At 40.5% G+C, this 27,495-nt stretch overlaps 1 protein-coding gene across 1 annotated transcript; it reads right to left on the reverse strand.

Moving 5' to 3' along the window:
* Positions 1-11,163: 11,163 nt before the first annotated feature.
* zc3h15 (zinc finger CCCH-type containing 15) lies at positions 11,164-25,597 on the reverse strand. The gene is made up of 10 exons (XM_036576969.1): positions 25,436-25,597; positions 24,329-24,430; positions 23,935-24,043; positions 21,527-21,685; positions 17,025-17,116; positions 16,678-16,863; positions 16,043-16,189; positions 14,313-14,423; positions 13,595-13,727; positions 11,164-12,294 (listed from the first exon to the last, which is right to left on the reverse strand). The coding sequence occupies exons 1-10, from the start codon at positions 25,508-25,510 to the stop codon at positions 12,107-12,109; spliced, it is 1,302 nt and encodes a 433-aa protein (XP_036432862.1). The 5' UTR covers positions 25,511-25,597; the 3' UTR covers positions 11,164-12,106.
* Positions 25,598-27,495: the final 1,898 nt, after the last annotated feature.

Here is a 27,495-nt window from a genome sequence, read left to right on the forward strand (position 1 = left end):
GTGGACGCAAAAAGGTTGTTGGGTGGTTGCTATGGCACCCCAGGTGGTTGCTAGGGCGTTGCTAGTGTATCGTAATGACGTAAGAGTGGTGTACAAACTTTTAGCCACATATGGGGAGTGACTGCGGTGTAATAAGAGGTTTATATAAGAAGAATGACTTAGTTTTAGGATGCTGCAGCATTCATCTTTCTTTTCTACGAGAAAAAAAAAACTAACTTTATATGGTTATTCACATAAACATACTGGGTGCACTTCCTGGCCATTTTATCAGAAGCCCCTTTCTTGTAGCTCCACTGTGCTAACTGGTGTACTGCATATATTTGGGTGGAGGTCCACTGTCAACCTAGGTCAAGGTAGGTGTTTCTAATAAACTGGCCATGAAGTGAAACCAAAAATGTGTTACTAATAAAGTGGCCAGTGAGTGGAAACAAAGGGTAGGTGTTTCTAATAAAGTGGCCAATTAGTTGAAGTACAAGGTGTTTCTAATAAAGTGGCAAGTGAGTGGAAGCAAAAGTAGTGGTTTCTAATAAAGTGGCCAGTAAGTGAAAATACAAAGTAGCCAGAGATGGAAGTATAAGGCAGGTGTTTCTGATAAAGTGGCCAGTGAGTGGAAGTATAAGGCAGGTGTTTCTAATAAAGTGGCCAGTGAGTGGAAGTATAAGGTAGGTGTTCCTAATAAAGTGGCCAGTGAGTGGAAGCACAAGGTAGGTGCTTCTAATAAAGTGGCCAGTGAGTGGAAGCACAAGGTAGGTGTTTCTAATAAAGTGGCCAGTGAGTGGAAGTATATGGCACAAGGTGTTTCTGATAAAGTGGCCAGTGAGTGGAAGTATATGGCAGGTGTTTCTGATAAAGTGGCCAGTGAGTGGAAGTATGAGGCAGGTGTTTCTAATAATGTGGCCAGTGAGTGGAAGCACAAGGTAGGTGTTTCTAATAAAGTGGCCAGTGAGTGGAAGTATATGGCACAAGGTGTTTCTGATAAAGTGGCCAGTGAGTGGAAGTATATGGCAGGTGTTTCTGATAAAGTGGCCAGTGAGTGGAAGTATGAGGTATGTGTTTCTAATAAAGTGGCCAGTGAGTGGAAGTATAAGGCAGGTGTTTCTTACAAAGTGGCCAGTGGGTGTGGTTTGTTAGGCTGTTCCAGAGTGCAGTGTGGGGTCAGAGGGAAAGTGAAAATGAAAATTGCTGTTGTTCTTTCAGTCTTTCACTCTTTCACTCTTTCTTGTTCTCGCAAACACGCCGTCATACAGCAGTGGTGTTGCTGGGAAATAAAAGGCTGACCGCTCAATCAAAGTCCTTCTGCTTCTCTGGAGAACAATCGGTCTTTTGTGTGTGTGCTGACCGGCAGTGCATGTGCTCAGAGGGGCTTTTTGCACCATGTGACCCAGCGAGTCAGTGACCAATTATGTTTGCCTGATGAGTGAATTACAGACAGTACAGTAGAGATACAATGCCAGAGCAGAGAGAGGCATTCTGGGGAAAAACATCACTGTAATCAGGACAGCCCAAAACATTCCTTCCTAATCAGATTGAACTGCAGTGATTGCTGTGCACTACTGAATATGCTTACATTCGTACACATACACTACTATTCAGACCTCTGCAAGATTAATAACGGTTACTTTATTCAGTAATGACTAACACAATGTACAACCCCCGCTCCAAAAAAGTTGGGACGCTGTGTAAAATGTAAATAAATGTAAATAAAAACAGAATGCAATGATTTGTAAATCTCATAGACCCATATTTTATTCACAATAGAACATAGAACACAGATCAGATGTTGAAAGTGAGACATTTTATCATTTCATGAAAAACACTAACTCATTTAGAATTTGATGGCAGTAACGCATCTCAAAAAAGTTGGGACAGGGCCGTGTCTACCACTGTGGAGCATCCCCTCTTCTTTTAACAACAGTCTGTAAATGTCTGGGAAGTGAGAAGACCAATTGATGCAGTTGTGGGAGGGGAACGTCGTCCCATTTTTGTCTGATGTAGGATTCTAGCTGCTCAACAGTCCTAAGCTTTGGCCCAGAGAAGACGGCAGTGTTTCTGGATCATGCTGACATATGGCTTCTCCTTTGCATGATACGGCTTTAACTTGCATTTGTGGGTTGCACGGCAAACTGTGTTCACGGACAGTGATTTCTGGAAGTTTTTCTGACCCCATGCAGTGATTTCCAGTACAGAATCAGGCCTGTTTTTAATGTAGCGCTGGCCCGAAGATCACAAGCATCTAATACTGACCGTCGGCCTTGTCCCTTGCGTACAGGGATTTCTCCAGATTCTCTGAATCTTTTGATGATATTATGTACTGTAGATGGTGGGAAGTCTGCAAAATTTTATGTTGAGGAGCATTTTTTTGAAATTGTTCCACAATTTTTAGATGCAGTTTTTCGCAGATTGGTGAACCTCTGTCCATCTTTGCCTCTGAGAGTCTCTGCCTCTCTAAAATGCTCTTCTTATACCCAGTCATGTGAGTTAGCTAATTGCTCCTTCAGCTGTTTTTTATTAGTACCACTTACTTTTCCAGCCTTTTGTTGCTCCTGTACCAACTTTTTTGAGATGCGTTGCTGCCATCAAGTTCTAAATGAGTAAATGTTTTTCATGAAATGGTAAAATGTCTCACTTTCAGCATCTGATGTGTGTTCTATGTTCTATTGTGAATAAAATATGGGTCTATGAGATTCGCAAATCACTGGATTCTGTTTTTATTTACATTTATTCACATTTTACACAACATCCCAACGTTTTTGGAACTGGGGTTGTAGATTTGAATTTAATAAACTAGACACCAGAAAATATTATAAGATGTTTTATAAAATTTCTGCTCAGTACAATGGGATGAGGTTACTAGTAAAGGGGAATCCCACCAATTTTTTAAAATTTTGCATAATTAAATGGTTAAGATGTAAACAAAGTCATTTAGAGTGGTCATAGGAACCAGACGTCCACCTCTAAGAGCTCTCTCACAGAAAGTTTTTACATGAAATGGTTATTATTACACCGTTTGATGTCTAAGATGATGTTTTATGATTATTTTGAGAAGTCACCAGACTTTTTACATATTGACCACTTTTACAATCAATATTATTGCATATATATATATATATATATATATATATATATATATATATATATATATATATATATTTAGCTCTGAATGATTTTAAGGGTTCAAAATTGATGGAATTCCCCTTTAAAAGAACATATACACTGCCTGTCTCTCACATATATACATATATTTATGCACTGTGCCAGCTGTAAAGTTTGGTGGTGGAGGGATGATGCTATGGGGCTGTTTTTCAGGGGTTGGTCTAGAACCCTTAGTTCCAGTGAAGGGGAATCTTAATGCTTCAGCACCAAGACATTCTGGACAATTATAAGCTTCCAACTTTGTGTGAACAGTTTGGGGAAGAACCTTTCCTGTTCCAGCATGACTGAGCCCCAGTGACCAAAGCAGCTCCATAAAGTCATGACTGGGTGAGTTTGGTGTAGAAGAGCTTGACTGGCCCTCACAGAGCCCTGACCTCAACCCCATCTAACACCTTTGGGATGAACTAGAATGGAGATTGTGAGCCAGGCCCTCTCGTCCAACATCAGTGTCTGACCTCACAAATGCTCTTCTGGATGAATATATAGACACATATATATATATATATATATAGACTTATACAACAGTTAGTTACGGCCATGCAAGCTGATTGGTTTCGTCATGACAGCACAGTTATAAACACTATATCACTCTGCTGCTGGAGTTTTTAAACACTGTGTCCACTCACTGTCCACTTTATTAGACACTCCTACCTTGTCAGTCCACCTTGTAGATGTAAAGTCAGAGACGATAGCTCATCTGCTGCTGCACAGTTTGTGTCAGTCATCCTCTAGTCCTTCATCAGTGGTCACAGGACTCTGCCCACAGGACGCTGTTGGCTGAATATTTTTGGTTGGTGGACTATTCTCAGTCCAGCAGCGACACTGAGGTGTTTAAAAACTCCAGCAGCACTGCTGTGTCTGATCCACTCGGACCAGCACAACACACACTAACACACCACCACCACGTCAGTGTTACTGCAGTGCTGAGAATGATCCACCACCCAAATAGTACCTGCTCTGTGAGGGTCCATGGGGGTCCTGACCACTGAAGAACAGGGTAAAAGGGGGCTAACAAAGTATGCAGAGAAACAGATGGACTACAGTCTGTAACTGTAGAACTACAAAGTGCACCTATACAGTAAGTGGAGCTGATAAAATGGACAATGAGTGTAGAAACAAGGAGGTGGTCATAATGTTATGCCTGATCCATGTGTGTGTATATAAATATATATATATATATATATATATATATATATATATATACACACACACACTGGGTGGGATTACACACAAGACTTAGGTGAGTTTGTAAGAAAACATCCTTCTGTCTGATGATTTTGCTCACTACATCTCTTTTTTTCATAATTCTCATAACTTTCACTGTTGTGTTATTGTTTTGTCCTCCAGTGTGACTCAGAGGAGGATCGGTTTCCCCTTTGAGTCTTGGTTCCTCAGTGGTTCTTCCTCTAGATCTTAAAGTGTTTTTATCAGCCATTGTTAAAAGTTATAAGTTTTAACTGTGTTTATGTTAGAAATGAAAAACCCTCAGACTGTCAGCGTATCAGTCAGATGTGAAGTTTATGTTGGCGCACTTGCTGCATCAGCACTAAAACATTTCGGAATCTGTGTGAAAACACATCCCATCGTATCATAATGTGGGAAATTCCACATTTATCGCTGTTTTGCTGTGTTTGATTATATTTTCACTGGACTGAGTTCAGAAACTCCATCAGCAGAGCGAGATAAAGGCCTGCATTAGGAAGTGGACAGACTGAATAATGACCAGAAACCCACAGGTTGTGTACACATTCCTCTGGGGGAAAGGGTCAGAGGTGACATGCAGACATGATCTCTAAATAAACTCACCCAGCCCTGGTTTCTTCTAAAATCACGCCATCCAGAAACCACAACCAGCGGCCACGCCCAGGAGACGCTCCGCTGAGAACAATGACAGTTAAAGCTGTAATTATTACCAGCAGAGATGAATAATAACTAAACACATTTACACAATCATATGTAAATGTTTTTACAGTAGATACATAATACTGAAGGAACATTTTGATGGATTTGTGCTTTTTCTGAACAATTTGTAAACAGTACACTCTTAAAAAGATGGTTCTTCAAGGGTTCTTTAGTAAAGAAAACGCTCAGAGAACCTTTGCATGATTGAAGGGTTCTTTGCCAGGTGAAAGACACTGCATAATTCATAGATACTGAATATTTCACAGTAGATACTGAATAATTGCAGATTGCAGAGTGTGGCGGATGATTCTATGTAGAACCTTCTTGAAAAGGGTTCTATATAATACCAAAAAGGGTTCTGCACTCTTAAAAAAGATGGTTCTTCAAGGGTTCTTTAGAAAAGAAAATGGCTCTATATAGAAACGTGAACACTCAAAGAACCCTTTGCATGATTAAAGGGTTCTTTGCGTTGTGAAAGTGTTTTTCAGATTAATGGAAAACGTGCATGAACGTGCATGGACGGTTCTATATAGAACCTTTTTGAAAAGGGTTCCTCTATTGTAACAAGCTTGACAGTGAAACAATAGAGATACCCTAATAGTGCTATATAGAACCACCTACAGCACATTCTCCATTAATCTGAAGAACCATTTCACCCTGTAAACAACCCTTTAATCATGCAAGATGTTCTTTAAGTGTTCATGGTTCTACATAGAACCATTTTCTTTACTAAAGAACCCTTGAAGATCCATCTTTCTTAAGTGTATAGAGAAAGCGTAGTTAAAGTCCTACATTTTTCTTCTAGTTTCTCCCTTGAGGTCCACTTTGTGTGCTTTTATGTACCAAATGTGATCATAATTCATTTTCACATGTTCATTTTCCAGGATATATTCATCCCTTACAATAAGACTGGCTGTCCTTGTTACTGTACCTTTAAGACTGATATATGTAAATGAGCTCTGTTCTAATTGACTGCCTTATATTGTGCCTTAGAAAAAGCATTCCTTATACACTCCTTATAACTTCAGTGTGAGTGGGCGGGGCTAAACTGCTGTAGGCAAATAGGCGAATATGTTAATGAGCTCTTTTGTGTGATATAAAAGCAGTGAATTAAAAACAGGCCGCTGTTGCGATATGGACTGTGTATGGACTGGGGAGTGGATGTATATGGACTGTATGGACATATACAGACTGTATGGACTGGGGAGTGGACATATATGTACTGTATGGACATATACAGACTGTATGGACTGGGGAGTGGACATATATGGACATATACGGACTGTATAGATGGGGGAGTGGACATATATGGACTGTATGGATATATATGGACTGTATGGACCGGGGAGTGGACAAATATGGACTGTATGGACTGGGGAGTGGACATATATAGACTGTATGGACTGGGAAGTGGACATATATAGACTGTATGGACTGGGGAGTGGACATATATGGACTGTATGGACTGGGGAGTGGACGGTGTATTTTGAAACCTTTTGAACAGTGTTTACATATTGCATCAGACGCCTTCATTTCAAAGACATAAGGGAAGTTCAGTTGTCCATAATTTGGGCCCTTTAAGCGAGCACTGCGTCCAAACATATACTTGAGTGAAAGTCAGAAAGTAACCACATTTAAACATAATCAAGTATATAAAAGTAATTTAAAGTGTTTTAAATGATCTTTTTCTCCTTTTTTCCCGCTGAGATCCATGTTACGATGTTTGTGTTGGTTTCTGTTCTGAAAAACAGCCACAACTCCTTTTTTACATGACCAATTTCTAACCTCTCTTTATCTCCTGTTTTGGTACTGCACCTTTCAAACTGATACATGTGACATTTCACAGATTGACTGCCCTGTAAAAAGCAGAGGGACAAATTAGCATATCTGTGGGCAGTTTTATTTTACATCGTACATTTTACATTATATGACTTTGGTTGATAGTTTTAACAAAAAAAATACATTCAAATACTTTTGGCCATTGTCACAGACATATAGCTGATTGGTGTACATAAGCTTTCAATTCTCCTTATTAGCCTCAAAGCTCCAGTCCACTAAAAACTACTAATTTCTTGGCTGATTAGCTACGTTTAGCGTAAGAAGGGGAAAACTTCGGAAATCACCAAACTATCACCTTAAAGGGGAAGCCCATCGATTTCTAAAAAAATCTTCACAGTTCAGTGAGTGAGATGTAATCAGAGTGATTCAGAGTGGTTTGTTGTGAAATGGTTCAGATGTCTTTACAGTGGTGGTGATAGGAACCAGGGGTCGCCATGACTACAACACAGATATAGACATTTTATTTACTATCCAGAACCACCAGTGAACCTACACGAGTCTTCTGAGTTTATATGGAATGTTGATGATGGGAAATAGTGGAAAATCTGGAAAAATAAGTTTTCTTTGGGGACTATTTTGCCTCACAGCGCCCTGCATGTATCCCTCCACCATGAAAGGATTTTAAAAGACATATTTTATGTCAAAACTCTTATAAAACAGTCTTTCCAAACAAGATCTTTCCAAACAGATCTTTCCAAACAAGTCAATTATTAGCTGTTTCTGTTGAGAGAGAGAGAGAGAGAGAAAGAGAGAGAGAGAGGAGTGAACAAGATGAGAGAGAGAGAGAGCGGGGGAGAGAGAAAGAAGGAGAGGGAGAGAGAGGGGGAGAGAGAGAGAAAGAGAGGGAGAGAGAAAGAGAGGGAAAGAGAGAAAGAAAGAGTGAGAGAGAGAGAGAGAAGGAGAGAAAGGGATAGAGAGAAAGAGAGGGAGAGAGAGAGAGAAAGAGAGAAAGGGATAGAGGGAAAGAGGGAGAGAAAGAGAGAAAGAGAGAGAGAGAGGAGTGAACAAGATGAGAGAGAGAGAGGGAAAGAGAGAAAGAGAGAGAGGGAGAGAGAGAGGGATAGAGAGAAAGAGAGGAAGAGAGAGAAAGAGAGGGAGGGAGAGAGACAGGGAGAGAGAGAGAGAGGGAGAGAGAGAAAGAAAGAGAGGGAGAGAGAGAGAGAAAGAGAGAGAGACACGGAGAGAGAGAGAGGGCGAGAGGGAGAGGGGGAGAGAGAGGGAGAGGGGGAGAGAGAGAGAGAGAGAGAGAGAGAGAGAGAGAGAGAGAGAGTGCATGTTTTCTCATGCAGAACGTAGGAAATGCCAGAACTCTGACAAACCCCTGCGTTTCTGCAGTCTCTCTCAGCAGCATTAGCGGGGCGGCTGTGGGGCAGGAATGCTGTAACAGTGATTGCTAAACATAACACAGGAATTCAGATTATTACCCAATCACACAATCTCTAAATCTCTTTACACTTTGAAATCTCATTCATACTTTGAAGGAAAAAACGCAGCTGTAGTGGAGATCCTATCTGTGAGGGACAAAAGTACAGACGTTTACATGACTTGTGTTTCAACTGTACATATAAAGGGCAAAAAATAGCATGATATGTACACAAAACATTTAGCAGATAGAAAGAGGATAGTGGGCCACTGTTGGCCTGCTGAAGGTAAATCTGTCAGCCCTCTGGCTTTTTGCTCAGTGTTTTCTCGGTGGTTCACTGGTGGGTAAGCAAAGCATTAGACAAACTGCCACTTTTCATCACTTATGCTCCACTCACAGTCTAATTTATGTATTTTTTCTTCATTTCTTTCTTTTGTTATCCTTTGTAAATTAGCTAATCAGCAAATAATTTAAAAAGTAATATCATAAATAAAGCCAGTTATCCAGCCCAGTGTCAGCAACAGCATTTTCTATTGACACCAACATTGGTGTCAGAAGTAGGATGCAAAAAACACTACATACAGGCAAATGCTCTTTTATTTTGAACAGGCAGCCAGACGTGCCCAGACCAGCACTACCCTGACTCAAACACGAGGAGGGGGTAAGGCGGGAGAACACGACACACGAGGAAGGTAGACAAACTCTCAACGCACGCCCTCCTCAGACACAACTTACTCTAAACAACACAACTGCACTAATAACAACAACAAATCAGCAACAACAGCAACAATGTGTGCTCCTCACGGCAGCGTGGCCCAAGGCGGACACTCAAATCATTTTATATTAGGCCTATATACTTCATCTGTTTTCTCTCAATTGTCTTTGTTTATTTTCCAAAATAAAAGGCTGTGCACTTTTAAAATCTGTTTAAGGAGATTAAAAACTAGTTAGACCTTGTATGCAGGACAATAACCTGGGTGGTCCCAGAGTGGACCAGCATACTGTCAGCCGGGTGCCAACCTTATCAAGCCAATGATGTTTACACAGATCAGGCACAACATTATGACCACCTCCTTGTTTCTACACTCATTGTCCATTTTATCAGCTCCACTTACTATATAGGTGCACTTTGTAGTTCTACAGTTACAGACTGTAGTCCATCTGTTTCTCTGCATACTTTGTTAGCCCCCTTTTACCCTGTTCTTCAGTGGTCAGGACCCCCATGGACCCTCACAGAGCAGGTACTATTTGGGTGGTGGATCATTCTCAGCACTGCACAAGTGTGTAAAATCAAGCACCTAGCCATGCAGTCTGCCTTTACACACATTAGTGAAAGAATGTGTTGTTCTGAAGAGGTGACTGAATTTCAGTGTGGTGCTGTAATAAGATGCCACTGTTGCAACAAGTCAGTGTGTGAAGTTTCTTCCCTCCTAGATGTTCCACGATCAACTGTCAGTGTTATTATGGAAAAGTGGAAGCGTTTGAGAACCAAAGCAACACAGCCATGAAGTGTCAGATGAGGTAAAGTTACAGAGCGGGTCGCCGAGTTCTGAGGAGCATAGAGCATAAAAGTCACCAGTGCGCTGCTGATCAATAACTGCAGAGTTCAAACCTCCTCTGGCATCAACATCAGCACAAACACTAAGCGCCGGGAACTTCATGGCAGGGTTTCCATGGCCGAGCAGCTGCACGCAGGCCTTACATCACCAAGCACAATACCAAGCGTCGGATGGAGTGAAGCAAAGCGCCGCCACTGGACTCTGGAGCAGAGCAAACGTATTCTGTGGAGTGACCAATCAGCTTCTCTATCTGTCAGTCTGATAGACGAGTCTGGGTTTGGCGAACGCCAGGAGAGCGTTACCTGCCTGACTGCACTGACCCAGCTGTAAAGTTGGTGGAAGAGGGATGATGCTATGGGGCTTTTTCAGGGGTTGGTCTAGAACCCTTAGTTCCAGTGAAGGGAAATCTTAATGCTTCTGCAGAACACGACATTTTGGACAGTTGTACACTTTGTGGGAACAGTTTGGGGAAGAACCTTTCCTGTTCCAGCATGACTGAGCCCCAGTGCACAAAGCAGCTCCATAAAGGCCTGACTGGGTGAGTTCGGTGTGGAAGAACTTGACTGGCCCTCACAGAGCCCTGACCTCGACCCCATCAAACACCTTTGGGATGAACTAGAACGGAGATTGTGAGCCAAACCCTCTCATCCAACATCAGTGTCTGACCTCACAAATGCTCTTCTGGATAAATGGGCAGAGTGGAAGCTGTTAGAGCTGCAAAAGGGGGACCAACTCCACATTAATGCCTGTGGATTTAGAATGGGATTCATAAAAGCTCCTGTGTGTGTAACGTGAAGGTGTCCCAATACTTTTGTCCATACAGTGTAGTCAAATCTGCCCCTGTGGATTCATTCATGACACATTGAAATTAAGCACAGAACGGGGTTACCAAAAAAATCTACCAAGAATGCAGATGTATCTACTTCGCCAAAACTACTAACAACAGCTCTGAAATGAGTAGGAATACTGATGCTATCACAATAAGAGTCCCATAAGTCTACACTAAAATATAAATATGTTTAAAATATTATGTATTTACACCACCACTATTACTACTACTAAGAATAATAATATTAAATAACTGTTTTATTAGTAGTAGTTGTTGTGGTTTGAGGTAATAGAAGAATTGCTAATTAAACACTAAGATGCACATATATTAGTGTATCTTGTTATACAGTTAAATACGTGGGACACTGTTTTCCCCCAACTAGCCCCCCTTGGATGACCTGGCTGGTGGCCCTCCGGTAATCTGAGTCTGAGGCCCCTGCTCTAGATTATTCAATCCAGAATAAAGACCATGTCCCAAGCATATCTGGAAACAAAAATCTAACACCAGAAAATAACTCAGTCGGTCTCTGATATTCTTTTATTTACACTTTGTCTTGGCATGTTGGTGAGAGGATTTTAAAACAATAGAAGACAAGAGGACAGACACATTCCACTCTCCGGCTCCTCTCCTTCCCTAAAGCACTTCAAACCCTTAGCAGAACATCTGAGAACGCTGATCAGTCAGTCAGGCCTCTCCATTCTGAAGCTTCTTTCACAGCGTCAGAGCCTAAAACGGCCAAACTCCAGCGCGTCTGCCCTAAGAAACTGTCTGACCCTTCAGTCCAATTAAGAACAAGTGATCTCAGCATGACAGAAATTCACCACGTACATCCTCATCCTTGTTTACAGTCATGCAGTTGTTTATCATAAACTCAAATTCTATCAGCAGAGGAATCTTTGTATTCATTAAAGCTGACATTTCAGTTATTCAAAAAAAGGAACAGGGAGAAAAAAGCCAATTTTATGAGAGCTTTAAATTTCAATAAAGGCATCTAAAGTAAATCAGCCTCAGCATTAGCAATGCAGGTTTTAGCTTAGACCATTACCAATGCACTTTAAATCAGACTATATTGGACAATAGAAAAAATGATCAGTGGCCTAATAAATATTTATTTTGAAAATATGATCCCACTGGAAATCTTTCAACGCCTTAAGTCACCCACAGAAAGATCTAAGAGAACAATCTGCCTTTTTTGTTTTATTAATGACGTGGAAAAATAATAAAAAAAAAATAATAAAAAAAACAAGAAAAATCAGATCTAGAGTAAAAGATCCTCCTCCGATCAGCTCTGAGAGGGAAGTCAGGGTGTACAGCAGACGGCCAGGTTCTCTTCCCGACAGTTTTGGTGGTGGTGTTGCTTATTTGTGGGAAAATAAACAAAAAAAAAGAAAAAACACTGTCATTCACTTCAAGCCTCGTATGGAGTTCATGGAGAGGGTGAAGAAGCTCAGCAGCTCAGCTTCACTCGTCCAGGTCCAGTGTGTTTAACTCGTCCTCCAGTTCGTCCAGATCCTCGCCAGTGAACAGGTTCTCGTCCACGGGCACCGCTTCCGTTTCCTCTTCCGCGCTCTCTCCGTTCTCTCCGAGCGTCTGGTCCTCGCTGTGTTCTCCGTTCTCCGCTCCTCCGGAAGCTTCGCTCAGCTTATGGTCTACAGGACACATCATGAGAAACACAACACAGTCATAAAACTGGACACTATATGACCTTTTGCTTGGTTTTAATTTGCCTTAGTTGACAGTTTCACCCTGGAACTTTTCATTTTGTCCTCCTCTTCTTAGAACTTGTTATTGCTTTAATGCAATGAAAGCACTTTAAGCTCTTCCAGTGGGAAAGAGCCACATAAATACAGCTACTATTACACTACAATATATCAGACTAGTTAAACATGAAGATCTGGGGGTTCACTGGCAGAGTATTCTGGTAAACTGGGAGTGTTGGTGCTGCACTCACACACTCACTCAGGTTTGTTGACGCAACAGAGGGGCGACGAATCAACATTTGAAATTCTTTTTGGAAATCATGGACGCTGTGTCCTCTGGAATAAAGACCACTCGGCTTGTTATCAGTGCACAGTTCAAAAGCCAGTATTCACGATGGTATAGGGGGGCATTAGTGCACATGGCATGGGTGACGTGCTCATCTGTTAAGGCACCATTAATGCTGTACGATATATACATGTTTTGGCAACATATGCTGCCATCCAGACGACGTCTTTTTCAGGGACGGCCTTGCTTATTTCAGCAAACCACATTCTGCATGTATTACACCAGCATGGCTCTGTATTAAGAGAGTCCGGGTGCTAAACTGACCTGCCTGCAGTCCAGACCTGTCACCACTGAAAACATTTGGTGCATTATGAATTGAAAAATACAACAAATTAGCCTCCGAACTGATGAGCAGCTGAAAACCTATATTAAACAAGAAAGGGAAAACATTGCACTTTCAAACCTACAGCAGTGACTCCTCAGTTCCCAAACGCTTACAGAGTGTTGTTAAAAGAAGAGGTGATGAAACAGTGGTAAACAGGCCCCCGTCCGAACTTTTTTGGAACGTGTTGTTGGCATCAAAATCAGCAAATATTTTTAAAAAACCATAAAATGTCTCAGTTTCAACATTTGATATATTGTCTTTGTAGTATTTTCTTTTAAAAATATGGTTTTACATCACTGCATTCTGTTTTTATTTACGTTCTACACAGTGTCCCAACTTTTTTGGAAATGGGGTTGTACATTACAGAACATGAACTATGCAAATCAAAACAACTAAACAGTGACTCCACCAACTACCACTACACGGTCAGCTCTCTGTAACAGCCCCACACCGTGATTCAGGAATAATATGACCCTTGCTCCATGACACAACAGAGATGGAATGTGAGTAACGCCTTTAAATGCTCCCAAACATGGTCCCATTTCCCAGAGCCAGAACACCACTCGACGCCCACTCACCGTCTGTCTCGCCGGTGGGCGGAACTCGGGATGTAAACCTGTCTGCTGCTGCCACCGTTATACCCGTGTTGTCCACCTCTTTAGGAATAAACCTGGCAATGTCAATGTCTTGGAACTGCTCTTCTGCTTCCACCTGGAAAAGAGACTCATACCAATCAGATGTACTGCAGTGCAGATTAATGCAATTATATACCAACATCAGAACAGAAACATAATCAACATAATAATCAATAAAAATTAAACATTTTTTAATATTGATTAGGGCCATCAAACATATTACATAAAGTAAAATTTCCTTATACAGGAAAGGTGTTTTAAGGCAAAATAGTCTTAAAAAACCTTATTTTTTTCATATTTACTGCGATTTTAGGTAGAGTTACATATAAAAACAGACTTGTAGGCTCACTGGTGGTTTTGGATAGTAAATAAATGGCTATATGTGTTGCAGACATTGTGACACTGCAAAGAAATTTGACATTAACTAAAATGAATTAATTAAATTAAAATTCTTGTTTTCCTCTAGTCCTGCATCAAAACGTAATGTTGTAATGATGTATAATGTTTGGTAACGTAATAATATAATGTCATGCCCACCTTTAAAACATGATTTATGATTACCTGCTTGTGGTTTAATGGGTTACGTTACTGTAAACCTTGCTTGTTTATATTTATAAAAAGCTAGCTGTCCTTAAAGTCTGTTCTGTTTGCCGCTTCTCACCTCTTCAGAAACCTCGCTGTCTTCTTGTTCAACATATTTGGTATCGTCAGCTTCCTCGTCGTCATCGTTAACCAGCTCAGGCCTGAATTCGAACACCTCACGCCCACTCACCTGGATACAGCAGGTAATGATGTCAAAACAATGAGATATTACAACATATCAATAAATCAAACTCAAAGCATTATAAGCCTACAAAACTGAGACATACGGCTACAGCGGATCAGCAGAGAGATAACAGGCTTTTACAAGCAGCTGATTCAGACCCTTAAAGACTGACCAGAAGGTGGCAGTAGAGACCAGTATTGGGCAAGTATTGAGCCAGGAGTCTCAATACTTGCCCAATACTGGTCTCTACTGCCACCTTCTGGTCAGTACAATGAACAGACACTAGTTTTTCTTTAAGTGTCCATGTCATAGAAAAATGAATAAAGATACTAAAAGTTTCAAAACACAGAGCTACTAGTGGTGTAACGGGCCATGGACAATCTGTGATCCGTAGGGACCATCCCTCGCGGTTCGGTACGCACATAAACCGCGGATCAATTACCGAAATAAAAAAAAAAAATCATCCTAAATGCGAAAAATAATGGAAAACATATACAGTCTCACACAGGGGGGCTATCTCAACTATTAATGTCTGTCAGTATCATATTTTACTATTAATTAAAGTGCAAAAACGTTTTGAAGCTTCACAGAGCTGAATGTTTCATGCACCAAATCTTATTGCTTAATGACTTGAAAATTAAAAAGCGCAAACATTTCTTTTAACGGCACAAACGCAGCACAAACGCAGCACCAACGCAGCACAAACGCAGCACAAACGCAGCACCAACGAATGAGACTGTTTTGGTGCGATCTGGACGTTGATGGGGGCTGAGAGACATCACTTATAAAAAAAAAAAAATATTGCTAGCCTATAACTTGATAATTAAAAAGCACAAACATTTCTTTTAACGGCACAAACGAATGAGTGTTTTGGTGCGTTTTGGCTGCTTATGCGGGGCTGAGTGACATCACGCGTCAAAACTTATTGCTTTAATAACCTGAAAATTAAAACAGCACAAACATTTATTTTAACAGCACAAACGCCTAGTAGAATTTTTATTCCATTGGTGGCCTCACGAGGGGGGGCAGCTTCACGGAGGTGCTGTGTGTCACGTGAACGAAGCGTGCTCCAAGCAGTTAGCAGTGATAGTCTTGGCTGCTGGAGTAGAGGAAGAACTTGAAAAGCCTTCTGCATCATTTAAATCACATGTATGGGAACATTTTGGCTTCCCTGTAACATTTACTGGTGGTGGAGAAAGAATGGTGGACAAAACGGTTGTATGTACTCGAAAAAGGTTAAGATCAGGCCTCATACTGCGCTTGAGTATTGATGATTTTACTTTGATGATTTTACTTAAACATTAAACATGTTTCCATTTAAGACTGTGGGCAAAAGTTCCACGCTTATGATTTCTTATTGTTCTTTATGTTTTAATAAACGGAAAGCAAAGTTAAACTAATTCTGATCCGAAAAACAATCTGATCCGTGACGCACAAACCGTGAAATGATCTTCTCTGTGAGATCTGTGATCCGTTACACCTCTAGCATTTTCTCCCCAGTCATAAAATTCATGTATATTAAAAAACTAAGCTGCAAAACAGCCTGTTTGGGAAACTGCGGGATATGGGCCCTTTAATTATTCCATATATTTTCTTTCACCAAACAAAAAAGGCAGATAACTCACTCCGAGCGACCTGCCCGCTTTAAAGTCAGCTTTTTTCCTCTCCATGTCCTGCTGGGCTTTAGCCAGCTTCTCCTGCCTCTTCCTCTTCTTCCACGCCAGGAACGTTTCCAGAGTGATACGAGTGACGTTTGGTCCCAAAGCTGCTCGCTACAGAAACACCGGAACAGATGAAAGGGGTTATAAAGAACTCATAAAAGGTGCTCAAGCTGTGTGACATACAGCTACATTACACTGCTACATACTGAGAGTGCGATATGCAACGTTGTAGTCAAGACCAAGACTTTTAGTAATTGAGTCCAATTATTAAATGATTAAAGGGCTCTTTGCATCCTTCACATTGATGGAGAATGTGCTGTAGATGGTTCTATAGGTTCTCTTAATCATGCAAAGGGCTTCTGAGTGTTCATGGTTCTATATAGAACCATTTTCTTTACTAAAGAACCCTTGAAGCACCATAATTTTTAAGAGAGTATTTCTTATTTCATTTGAATCTTGCGTATTTATGTTTGATCAGATCAGTAAATTTTTCGCTCGCTTGTCCAACACAAACTCACTTGTTCTGGATAAGCACAACAGTCGAGCCCTGAGAAATGTTCACTAAACGTTAAACTCAGTTTCTTTCTTTCTCTACTCACTTCGTTCTCGATCAGCTCCTCCAGCGAGATTTCCTCCTCTTCGTTCTCTTCCTTCTTCTTGTCCTTTTTCAGGACGAATCCCACCGGCAGGGCGTGGCGGTACATGCAGCCGTCCCCGCCACCAGGACAAACCCAAAACCAGCCGTATTTGTTGTTTTCGATGGCGTCGAGGAAATACTTACAGACCTGTTACAAACATCAATATCACGCAGGTCAGTGATTGCAGTGATTTAATCCACAGGGAAGCAAGATTCAGCCCAAAGAACATGACATTTACTGCTGAAGTGTATTTAAAAAAGGCAAAGCTCTGAAAATGTTTGTATTTGTAAACAGAAATCAGAACCTACAATCTGAGTTTTCGCTTTCTTTTTCTCCGCCTCTCCATGCTTTTTGTTGACTACCTCCTCCAACTTCTTCTCATCCCAGTTTTCCATCGTATCTGCACATGCAAAGTGGGGGGAAAAAATATGTGAATAACAAACATATTTTATTAAACTAGAATTTAATATGTTATTTGCTGTGTTCTGCTGTTCACTGTGGCCCAATCCCATTTCACCCCTCACCCCTACCACTTAGCACTACCCCTCCGTTTTGTGTGTTCACGTCTAGGGGTGGGGTGTCCCGATTCTTATTGAGATAGAGGGGGAGGGTGAAGTGTTGGGACTACATGACCCTCCAAACAGAGGTTTATCAGAGACTCCAAACGGAGGTTTTTCAGAGACTCCAAACAGAGTGATATGAGGAAATAAGAAAAGCTGGCAAGACGGAGAACAAGAGACCAATGAAACCCACAAATGTGAGAATTTTCTCTGTTAAAATTACGATAACCACTGTATTTTCTTAGTTTAATGTCGTTTCAGTGTATTATGGTCGTTTTAAAAAAAAATCATTAGTAGTTTGCTGGTGTCTCGAAGCTAGCTAGCTAAATTAGCTGTCCCACCTTAAATGCTGCAGCAGTTACATTCAGGCGCTTCAGGCGTCACAACAGCTGCACCATTTAAGGTGGAACGGGAAAATCCGAATGAGAATCTGGTAAATATCTGACTTCAGCTTCATATCACTGAAGAATTAGGGGTGGGCGATAATAAATAATTGCCCCCCTCTTTGAAGGCATATGATGCCCTAAATGTAACTAAAGCCCAGCAGTGAGGAGCTGAACTTTACCCTCCTCTGCTGTCACTGCAGACTGGCAGTGAATGAAGTGATGCTCTTTTTATTTGAGGGTCCCATTTCAGAGGGAAGATTTCAAACACTACAACTTGTAACTCAGCTCCAAGGGGAAAGATGACACTCGGAAACAAAGGGTAGGGGTAAAAGTAAGAAATGGCACTCGGCCTGTACAGCAGTATCGTATCCCTCAGCCGCGTCGGGTTTAACAGAATTCAGTTTTATATCTTTTTCGTTCATCAGTGTTCTCTCACAGCAACACCCAGGACAATAATATACAAATACGAACCCCTGTGGTGCCCCCCAACTGACAGCCAGCTAATGAGATACAGGCTAATAAATACAACCAAATTAGCATCAGTGTCACTCAGTTCCTGAACTACATCATAAAGAGAACAGAGACTCTGTCTTTATTCAGCACAAAACAGACACCAGACACCCCTTTTTATTCCTTCATCCAGAGAAAAGGAACTTACTTAAATAGCCAAGCAGCTACTTTGCTATTTTTATTTATTTATTTACTTTAGCGGCCGTCCTTTTCATCTAACGATTTGTTTCTGTAGCTCCAGTAATCCATTTCCTCCAAATGATTAAATCAGTTTGCGCCCCCAAAAATAAAAAAAGTTGTGACGTTAATCTTCATTTAATTACTTTTATATGTTTATTTATACATTTATTTTACATTATTTATTCTACAGTTATACATACGTTTAAGTTTCTGATATAGTCAACACAAACGGCTTCCAGCACATGTAATAGATTTGTGTTTTTACTCTTTTATTACATAAAGCTGTACTAGAGAAGAAAGCGTTTCACTTTGGCCACTCAGTTGTGATGGCTGTGATGTCACATATCGTCGCTGTCCAAAGAAAAACAACTACCTCCAAAACAGTAACTTTCCAGGAGAAGGATGAACAGCAGAGTTAGTCCAGTTTATCACGAGCTGCTGTCGTGTGTGTGAAGAGAGTATTTTTATTAAGTGCTGTTTAGGCCTGTATGATGTTTGTTATTTGCGTACTCGAGTTAAGACTCATTTATACTCCCTTAATGTACGAAAAGGAACACGTCCACTTCAAACGATGTAACCGTCACTGCCCACATACGCGTCCATGCGTCCGTTAAGTTGGCACGGACGTTAAGCATGAAATTTTTTTTTTTTTTTGTAAAAGCTTCTCTCAAATTAACAGAACATGTGTTTTATGAGTGTTTTATTTATACATGTATTACTATATGCTTACAATTTACTGCTGAACAAAAAAAAATCTTTGTATTATTATATAAAAATTATTTTTACAGAGCCGATCACTGAAGAGACGCCATCTGTTTATAGTTTATAGCCCAGATTTGTGGACAAATGGGTCGACTTTCAGTAGACAAAAAAAATCAGAGTTCAGCTTCTTTTATTATAAGGGTTTAAAATTACATCACCCATCTATTAGACTGGAAAGAAGACAGTTACAGCTCTCATACGACCCCCACCTTTTGAATGTAGCTTATGAAATATGAAAGTTATGAAGAATATTACGAAGTGCGTTTTGGAACCACCGGTGGTCTCAAAGAGTTGAAGAGGTTAATTCACCTTCACAGACGCAGTTTAGATCGCAGTTGCGGTAAGTTATTCGCTTGTAGCTGCTGCGAGCAGCACTTAGTCATTGGCATTTTGTTTGTGTGTTTGTAGAGCTGTTAAATTCTGAGCTGATGATGTTACTGAGATACTCGCTGTTCACTTTACAGCTGCAGACTCTCTCTCACACACATATGTGCTCTCATATTGATGCTGCAGGATTTATGATTACAAATCGAAAAACGTTCAGTCATCTGCCTCCCTGAGCTCTGACAGGCACTCCACACTGACCCACACCTATAATACAGTAGTACAGAAACATCCCCAACATTATTAATCTTTATTAAATATTCATTTTAAGATAAACCTTAATAACAATGTATGTTTACAATATGAGGAAAAAAATACTATACAAGTAAGTAAATATATCCTCAAAAGGTACCGCAATGGTTCCAAGGCTCAACTGTGCGCCTTCAATGGGTTTTAAGGTGCACTACAGGAGGGCTGGACGATTTGGGGGGAAATATCTAATTGCGATTTTTCTGACCACTACTGCAATTACGATTTAAATGCAACAACTTCTATAAATTAATTTCCAGGCCTGATTTTTGGACAAGAAGACTTTTTATGGTGTGAAGCTTGAAGAGTGTGTCAGACTACCCATTAGTGGTGATGGCTGTGATGTCAGGAGAGGGCAAAAACACTCCTACCTTCTAATGTCAGTTAATGCAAAGAGATTTTATTCCAAGCGATTTTATTGGTCCATTCGTCACGAAATTTTCACACGACGTAAAGGACAGCTGGTGTGTTGAAATGATGTATAAAAATAAAAATGGACAAAAATGGAGATGCGCAGTTTTCTTTGGACAGCAACGATACACAGAACACAAGTGTTTTGATGGTTCTGATTGGTCTCACTCATCTACAGGCAGTTCACAAACTGTGTTATAAGGTTCAATTTTCTCCATTTAAAATTTGTTGTTTGTGTATTCTGTAATAAAAGCTGCAGCTCTTACGATTCGAAAATTGCACTCTGAAAATTATATAATCGTTTTATTTCAAAACAATTCATCTTTTAGTCCTACACTACATTCACTTTTCCATGGGAAACGGACACATTTAGCTTAATGTCTGACAGTAAAACGTCTGGGAGCCACTGTTCTACGGTAATGATGATTTGTAGACAGGCATACATGATATTGCAATAACATATCAGCTTCCTAGCAGGTTTACAGCTGACTCACCAACTGATTAAAACAGTCTGCACTCAAAAATCCAGCCCAAAGCAGTCTGAGTTTTTCAAAGGCTCCTCCAGATACATACTCAGAAAGGGGTTTTTAATATTTAGGCCAGAAATATCGTGCTAGAGCAGGGGTCAGCAACCCAAAAGACATGTTGGCTGTAAATATGTCTCAGTATGTGCTAATGTCCTACTACAGGCTAACAAATTTAATATAATATAAACAAAAACACAGGTTTACTTTACTATAGTTGCTTTTCTCGCATCTCTGGCAGGAAACCTTTCCGCAAAAGTGGAACAGCTTCTTGTAAAATCTTTCAAGCTTTTTTTACGAAGCTGAAGTCGCTTCTCATTCGCCAGCTTCTTGTACAAATTTCCCGTTCCGCCTTAAAAGGTGCCTGAGGCGCCAGAATGTAGCTGATAAATCTCTCTCTTTGCCGTTTCGTTAGCTACTAGCTAGGCAATATTGTTGTCGTTGCTATGGTGACCAGCCGTCTGCGCTGATCTTCAGGGTTAAAGGGTGAATTAGCAGTTCTACATTAACTCCAGAGTTTAAGACCATTTATTGTTAAACTGTGTTGAACGATCAGCAGAGCTTTATTTTACTGTAAAGGAGGATTATTTTATTTTCACCTACAAATCTGATTCTGCTGTGGAGCCACAACAGGACAGTAAAAGACTGAGAGTTGCTGACTCCTGTGCTAGAGCCTACTGTGGCACCGCTGTAGGAAGCAGATAAGCATGTTCACGAACAGATGTAGCATCGATTACACTTTTCTTTCTGGCCAGAGTGTCCCTTTAAATCAAGCCAAAGGATGCTCACGCCTGACAGTATGAGATGAAACAGGAGCACAAAAAGAAAGACTGCTCAGACTTGCCTTGTTCTTTCTCCAGATCCTCTTCTCTGCCGTCCACGTACATGCTGCGCTTCTCAGACTTTCGGTCTAGACTCAAATCGTGGGAGAACTTGCACTTGTCTCCTTTGGTGCACTGGCCTTGTTTAAAGAAAGCGCAGAGCACCGACTTCGGATCCACACCTGGAAGAAACGCGAAAAAGAGCCAACACAGAAGTGTGAGGACAATATGACAACATATACTGTATGTCCAAAAGTCTGCAAACAATGAGCTTCACACTAGATGCTGGGCATTAGTGAGGTCAGGTACTGATGTTGGATGGTCAGTTCTGGATCACTCCAACTCATCCCAAAGGTATTGGATGGAGCTCCATCACTCCAGAGAACTCAGTTCCACTGCTCCACAGCCCAATGCTGGGTGCTTTATACCCCTCTAGCCCACATTTGGCATTGGGCATAGTGACCTTAGACTCATGTGCAGCTGCTCCAGAACATCTCATTCTACTGGTCAGTGCTTTTCTGTGGAGACTTTATAAGCTGTGCATGTGCAACTGAACACCTGTGTCAGTAATGGCTGACCTTAAAGGAGCTAAATTTACTCATTAGAAGGGCTGTCCAAATACTTTTGTACAGTACCAGTGTACATATATCATAATATGATATGTCACACTTAAAACAGGCTGAAAAACTATGAGTGTAACCATTTTTGAATTCGCATTTAGAAAAACTAAATTAATATAACTGATCAGACAGTAAACACTAGAGCAGGGCGATATGGCAAAAATGTATCATCGATAGAGCTGTATTTTATAATCATTTTATCGTTATTGCGATGAGTTTCCACGATAAACACATTGTTAGAGCTGCAATGAGAGAACAGATACACGCAGCACCAGACAGACGTCATTACATTGCCAGCACAAACTGTTAGTATATGCTAGGACTGAACGCTGCTCTCTCACACAGGAGAGAAACTTAACCATTAGGCTAAACAGCCAATTATAAAATGCACACAACAAAGACCAAACACTCCTCCATCCAGAACTACAAGCCGGTAGAACATCAAACATTAGGACTGTTTTCACAGTATTGTGTTTAAGCGTGTGAGACAGTAATGGCTACGGTCACAACAAACATATTTAATAACTGAACAAAAATAAATACAAACTAAATACAAATTATTTGTTTTTGTAGCCTTTATAGAAAAAGCTGTTGAGGTAATGCTGACTGTTTCTCAGCCTTTCAGCGCACAAAAATGCGCTTGTAGTTCTGATGTAAGGAGCTATTAGTATCCAGTCTTTAGTCCATTATTTTAATAATAATCCGGCATCTTTATCGAACATCGCATTGTCAATATCGTACAACCTTAATTTTCACAATACTTGTGTAATGTTTACGCAACACACATCATATCACAAAATATATTTTATCTGACATTTAATGAGTTGGAAAAGACAAAGTAGTATTTTTAAATGTTGCACTACCAAAAACTATGAATACAGTGACTTATATTCAATATTTCACATACTGCGCTTCATTAAACCCAATTAAAAAGGCCTAATTTCGCTCCCCTTGTAATCAAGCATGCAGTTAGGAGTTGTCTCAGTACTGACGGTATCCACAATATGCTCAGATAAGCTTACTATAACATATTTTGACATAACTTATCATGATGATAATAAATTGTGTCATATTGCCCAGTCCAACTATACACTGGTTGTTGTTTTTCACAGGTTCTCTGTAATTGGTCTACAAATTTATTATGATGCATACAGTTGTTCAGTACTCTGAAAGTACTGATGACATCTATGATCTCTTCAGAAAAGCATGATGTACACACTCTTTAAGGGCCCATATCATGGAAACCTAAATATTCCTCACTTTCTTTCTTCAATAAGAGTTTCACATAGTACGTGAACATGATTAAGAGTTTCAAAACACGCACTTGCCAGTGCAAACAGTCCATATATGGAAACAAAGCTGCAAAAACAGCCTGCTTTGAATACACTGTTTCTGTGACGTTACAAAATCCAACTTGTTGACATGTATCCACCTATTCAGCATACAGCAGTTCAGCTCCGCTCTCATCTCTTAAAGGTACAGCAACAAAAACAGCCTGTTTAGTTGTAAGGAATAAAAAGAGCTTGGAAAACCACCACGTCAGAGATCGGACTAGATCAGGCATTCTCAGAGAGGTATGGCTGTATTATCGACATTACTGAATTATGACCATTTTTCTGCACAAACACACAGATATGTGCATATGTAAATAAAGTAAAAGGAAAATATCATTTCTAAAAAACAAAAAAAAAGGGTCTTCGAGTGATGCCACAGACAAAGACCCCCCCCCCGCCAACAGACCACATATTTGCTCCAATCCAACTCGAAGTACATTACATTCAATTATTTTGACCATAACGGCATCCAGTTACCTTTGTTGACTTTCTGCGCTGCCACCACAGGCTTGAAAAGCTCGTTCAGCTCAGCGAGCTCCTTCTTCTTGTCACCTTTTTTGCCTTTTTCAGCTTCGGCAGCAGCAATCTGAAAAGACGACACCGTGAATGAAGCTCACGAAGTGGATGCTACAAACATGCAAGTGTGCAGCTATTTTACGATCATTATATCATAAACGTGCCGTTCATTATCAGTCAACTACGTCGTTAAAACTGAAAAGCAGCATCACTGTGTGTCAGTACCACAGTATAGGCGACACACTGCCCAGCCCCAGATCTGATACAAAGTAAAACGAACACCAGCATTCAAAAGCTGTAAAAGTGCCATCACACAACAGGTGTTTATCACCGTAGTGTTGAGCCCAGGCCTTACCTGCCGTGCACTTTGCTGCCCATATTTGACCTGCTGTGTGACAGTTTTGATGAACTTCTGCTGTTTGGCTCCCTTTTTGTTCTTCAGCCCAAAGGTTTTATCCTGTTACAGACAACATCAGACCAGAATGAGTAAAAGCTCCCCATTCAAATGCACATTTAACTCAGACTCCTGTATGAATGGCCACATTACATAATCCACATGCAGTAAAGACCAGCTAACAGTGCATAATCAATCACTATAACAAGCTTGTTAAGCTGTTTGGCTATGAGACACTTTTTTGCTTACTTCTTCCACAAAACATTGAGTTGGCTAAAAACTGAGCTGGCTTATGTTTATTATGCCTCATTGGCTGATAAAGGTGGTTTCTGTGTTGGCTAAACCACATTAGCTCACAGCTCCCTTCTCTACAGCCCAACTTAACTTACAGCTCCACAGTTACTTAACCTAGCTAACTCGTCTAGATATGTACCTAATTTCCTAATACAGTAAATATATACGAATATACACCAAGTACAACCAAGATAACCAAAGATAATGTTAATTTTTACGCTTTTAAGCAATACGAAGCAGCTAACAAGTTCTCCTTCGCTAATGCTAAGCAATCAGAGCCGCCTTCACGGCTAGCGGCGTTAGCAGGCTGTGCTAACGGCTCTTTATTAACTAAAAATGTAAAGAATAGGTTAATTTCCTCAAAAATGTTGCGTTTTAACATCTGTGAACTCGTTTCTGTCCCCAGACATTATGTGAGCGCTGAGCTGTCACTGCCGAGACGAAGCTGAAGTCAGGTTCTTGTTCGAATTTTTCCGTTCCACCTTAAATGGTAGCTAACGCTATAGTTACATACAGGCGCCTCAAGTGCTACGATAACAGCCACTGTAGCATTTAAGGGGGAACGGGGGAATTCGAACAAGAAGCTGGCGAAAAGAAGCCGGGTTGACGTGTTAGAGCTAGGCTAGGCTAAGCTAGGCTAGGCTATTACATCTGTTCTGGTGCTTAAACTAAGGCCCAATGCTAAGCTAAGCTAACGGGCCTTGCTGTGAGCATGGCAGAGCAGCCGGAGCTGAATATAGCGCTTTCTGTGTCCAGACTCGTCTCTTCACTCACTTCAATGATCTTTTCTTTCTTCTTCTCCTGGGTTTTCTTGTTCCCTGTGGCTGGAGCGGGCTTCTTCGGAGGCATTTCGGCGGGAATAAAGCAGCCAGAGGCCGGCGCGGCGCTGCGCTGTGCTCAGCGGGGCTGTATAAGTGTGTCCAGAGAGTGTGTCAGTGAGAGAGTGTGTGAGAGTGTGTAAGTGTGTACGTCGTACAAGGGGGGGGGGTGGATTTGTAGTGGGGCTGCATAAAATGTTGGTGAAAATAACGTGTGAAGCACTACACGAGCTCAGGTGGTTAATATTATTATTACATTAATCCAACTAAACCAAAAAATGAACGCAATACCACACTTTTGGCTTAAAGGGGAAGTCCACCGATTTTCCAAATTTTCTACACAATAAAATGTTTAAGATGTAAACAAAGTCACTCAGACTGGTTTTGGTGTGAAATGTTCTGTTCTAGAGAAACTTACCGAGTCAGAGTTGTTCACAGTGGTGGTGATAGGAACCAGACGTCCACCTCTAAAAGCTCCCTCACAGAAAGTTACTACAAGAAATGGTTATAAATGTATGGAGCCAATAAGGTGACACGGTGATTAATTTTTAATAAGGCGTGGTGACAAATTAATATATTGAGGCCACTATTTACTATATTGAAGCCACAGATTACTATATTCAGGCCATGAATTAATATTGTGTCGTTGGCATAGAAGAAGAGGGTCCATAGAGGGTAGATACTTCAACATGCTGTAAACCCACCCTCCTCGGTCACAGTTACTCCAAACAAAAACAACTATACTAATAACATCAACAACAACAATAACAGCAGTACCTTCTTAACCTGCATCTCCCGAGAGATGCTTTGCATGGCCACTATCCTCAAAGCAGCGCGGCCTGTGGCGGTGGCCACAAATCACTATATTGAGGCCACAAGTTAAGTGTCTTGTAACTCGTGACCCCAGTGTATTCATTTGTGGCCATGCCTTATAAAAGAATAACCACCATGTCACCTTAGAGGCTCCGTATAAATACGCAGCCTGATGTCTGAGACATTGTTTTATGATGTTTATGCTTTGTATGGAGCCCCTAAGGTGACATGGTGGTTATTTGTTAATGGCCTCAATATATTAATTTGTAGCCACGCCTTATTAACAAGTAATCGCCATGTCACCTTAGGGGCTCCATAGTTTTAAGACAAGATTTTGGCCTCAAACTTCACACCAATATATAAATTTATAAATATACTATATATATATATATATATATTTATATATTACATATATACAAATATATGTTTTTTTTGTTTTTTTTTTTGTACATATTGATGCTAATTTTCAGAAGTGTTTCTGAGCCCATGCAGTGATTTCCACTACAGAATCATGTCTGTTTTTAATGCAGTGCCGCCTGAGGGCCCAAAGACCACAGCCAGCCAATACTGGTTTTTGTCCTTGTCCCTTACATACAGAGATTTCTCCAGATTCTCTGAATCCTTTAATGATATTATGTACCGTAGATGATGAAAAGCACAAGTTCTTTGCTGTTTTACGTTGAGAGACGTTATTCTTGAATTGTTGCACTATTTGATCGTGAACCCCTCCTCATCTTTACTTCTAAAAGACTCAGCATCTCTGAGATGCTCTTTCTATACCCAATCATGTTATTGACATGTTGCTAATTATAATAATATATATATAATACTTTAAAAAAAACAATAAAATTTCTCAGTTTCAACATTAGATATGTTGTCTTTGTACTATTTTCTATTAAACACAGGGTTTAAATGATTTGCATATCATTGCATTTTGTTTTTATTTACATTTTACACAGTGTCCCAACTTTTTTTGGAAATGTGGCTGCATATATATTTCAAATATATCAGTGTATCACAATATCAAATGATACATTAGCATTTATATTAAAGTCACTGTAAATGGGACATTGTAACTCATCCAGAGTTTCAGCCAGTAGCCCCTCAATAGTTCTCAGCAGAATAGTATTATGGCAGTTTTCCTTAGAGAAGCATTGATCAATAAAATGGAGCGCTCTGGAGCAGTATAAGGTCACCATGTCC

This window comes from Colossoma macropomum, unplaced genomic scaffold, assembly GCF_904425465.1.
Source record: "Colossoma macropomum unplaced genomic scaffold, Colossoma_macropomum, whole genome shotgun sequence".
Taxonomy (NCBI): Eukaryota; Metazoa; Chordata; class Actinopteri; order Characiformes; family Serrasalmidae; genus Colossoma; species Colossoma macropomum.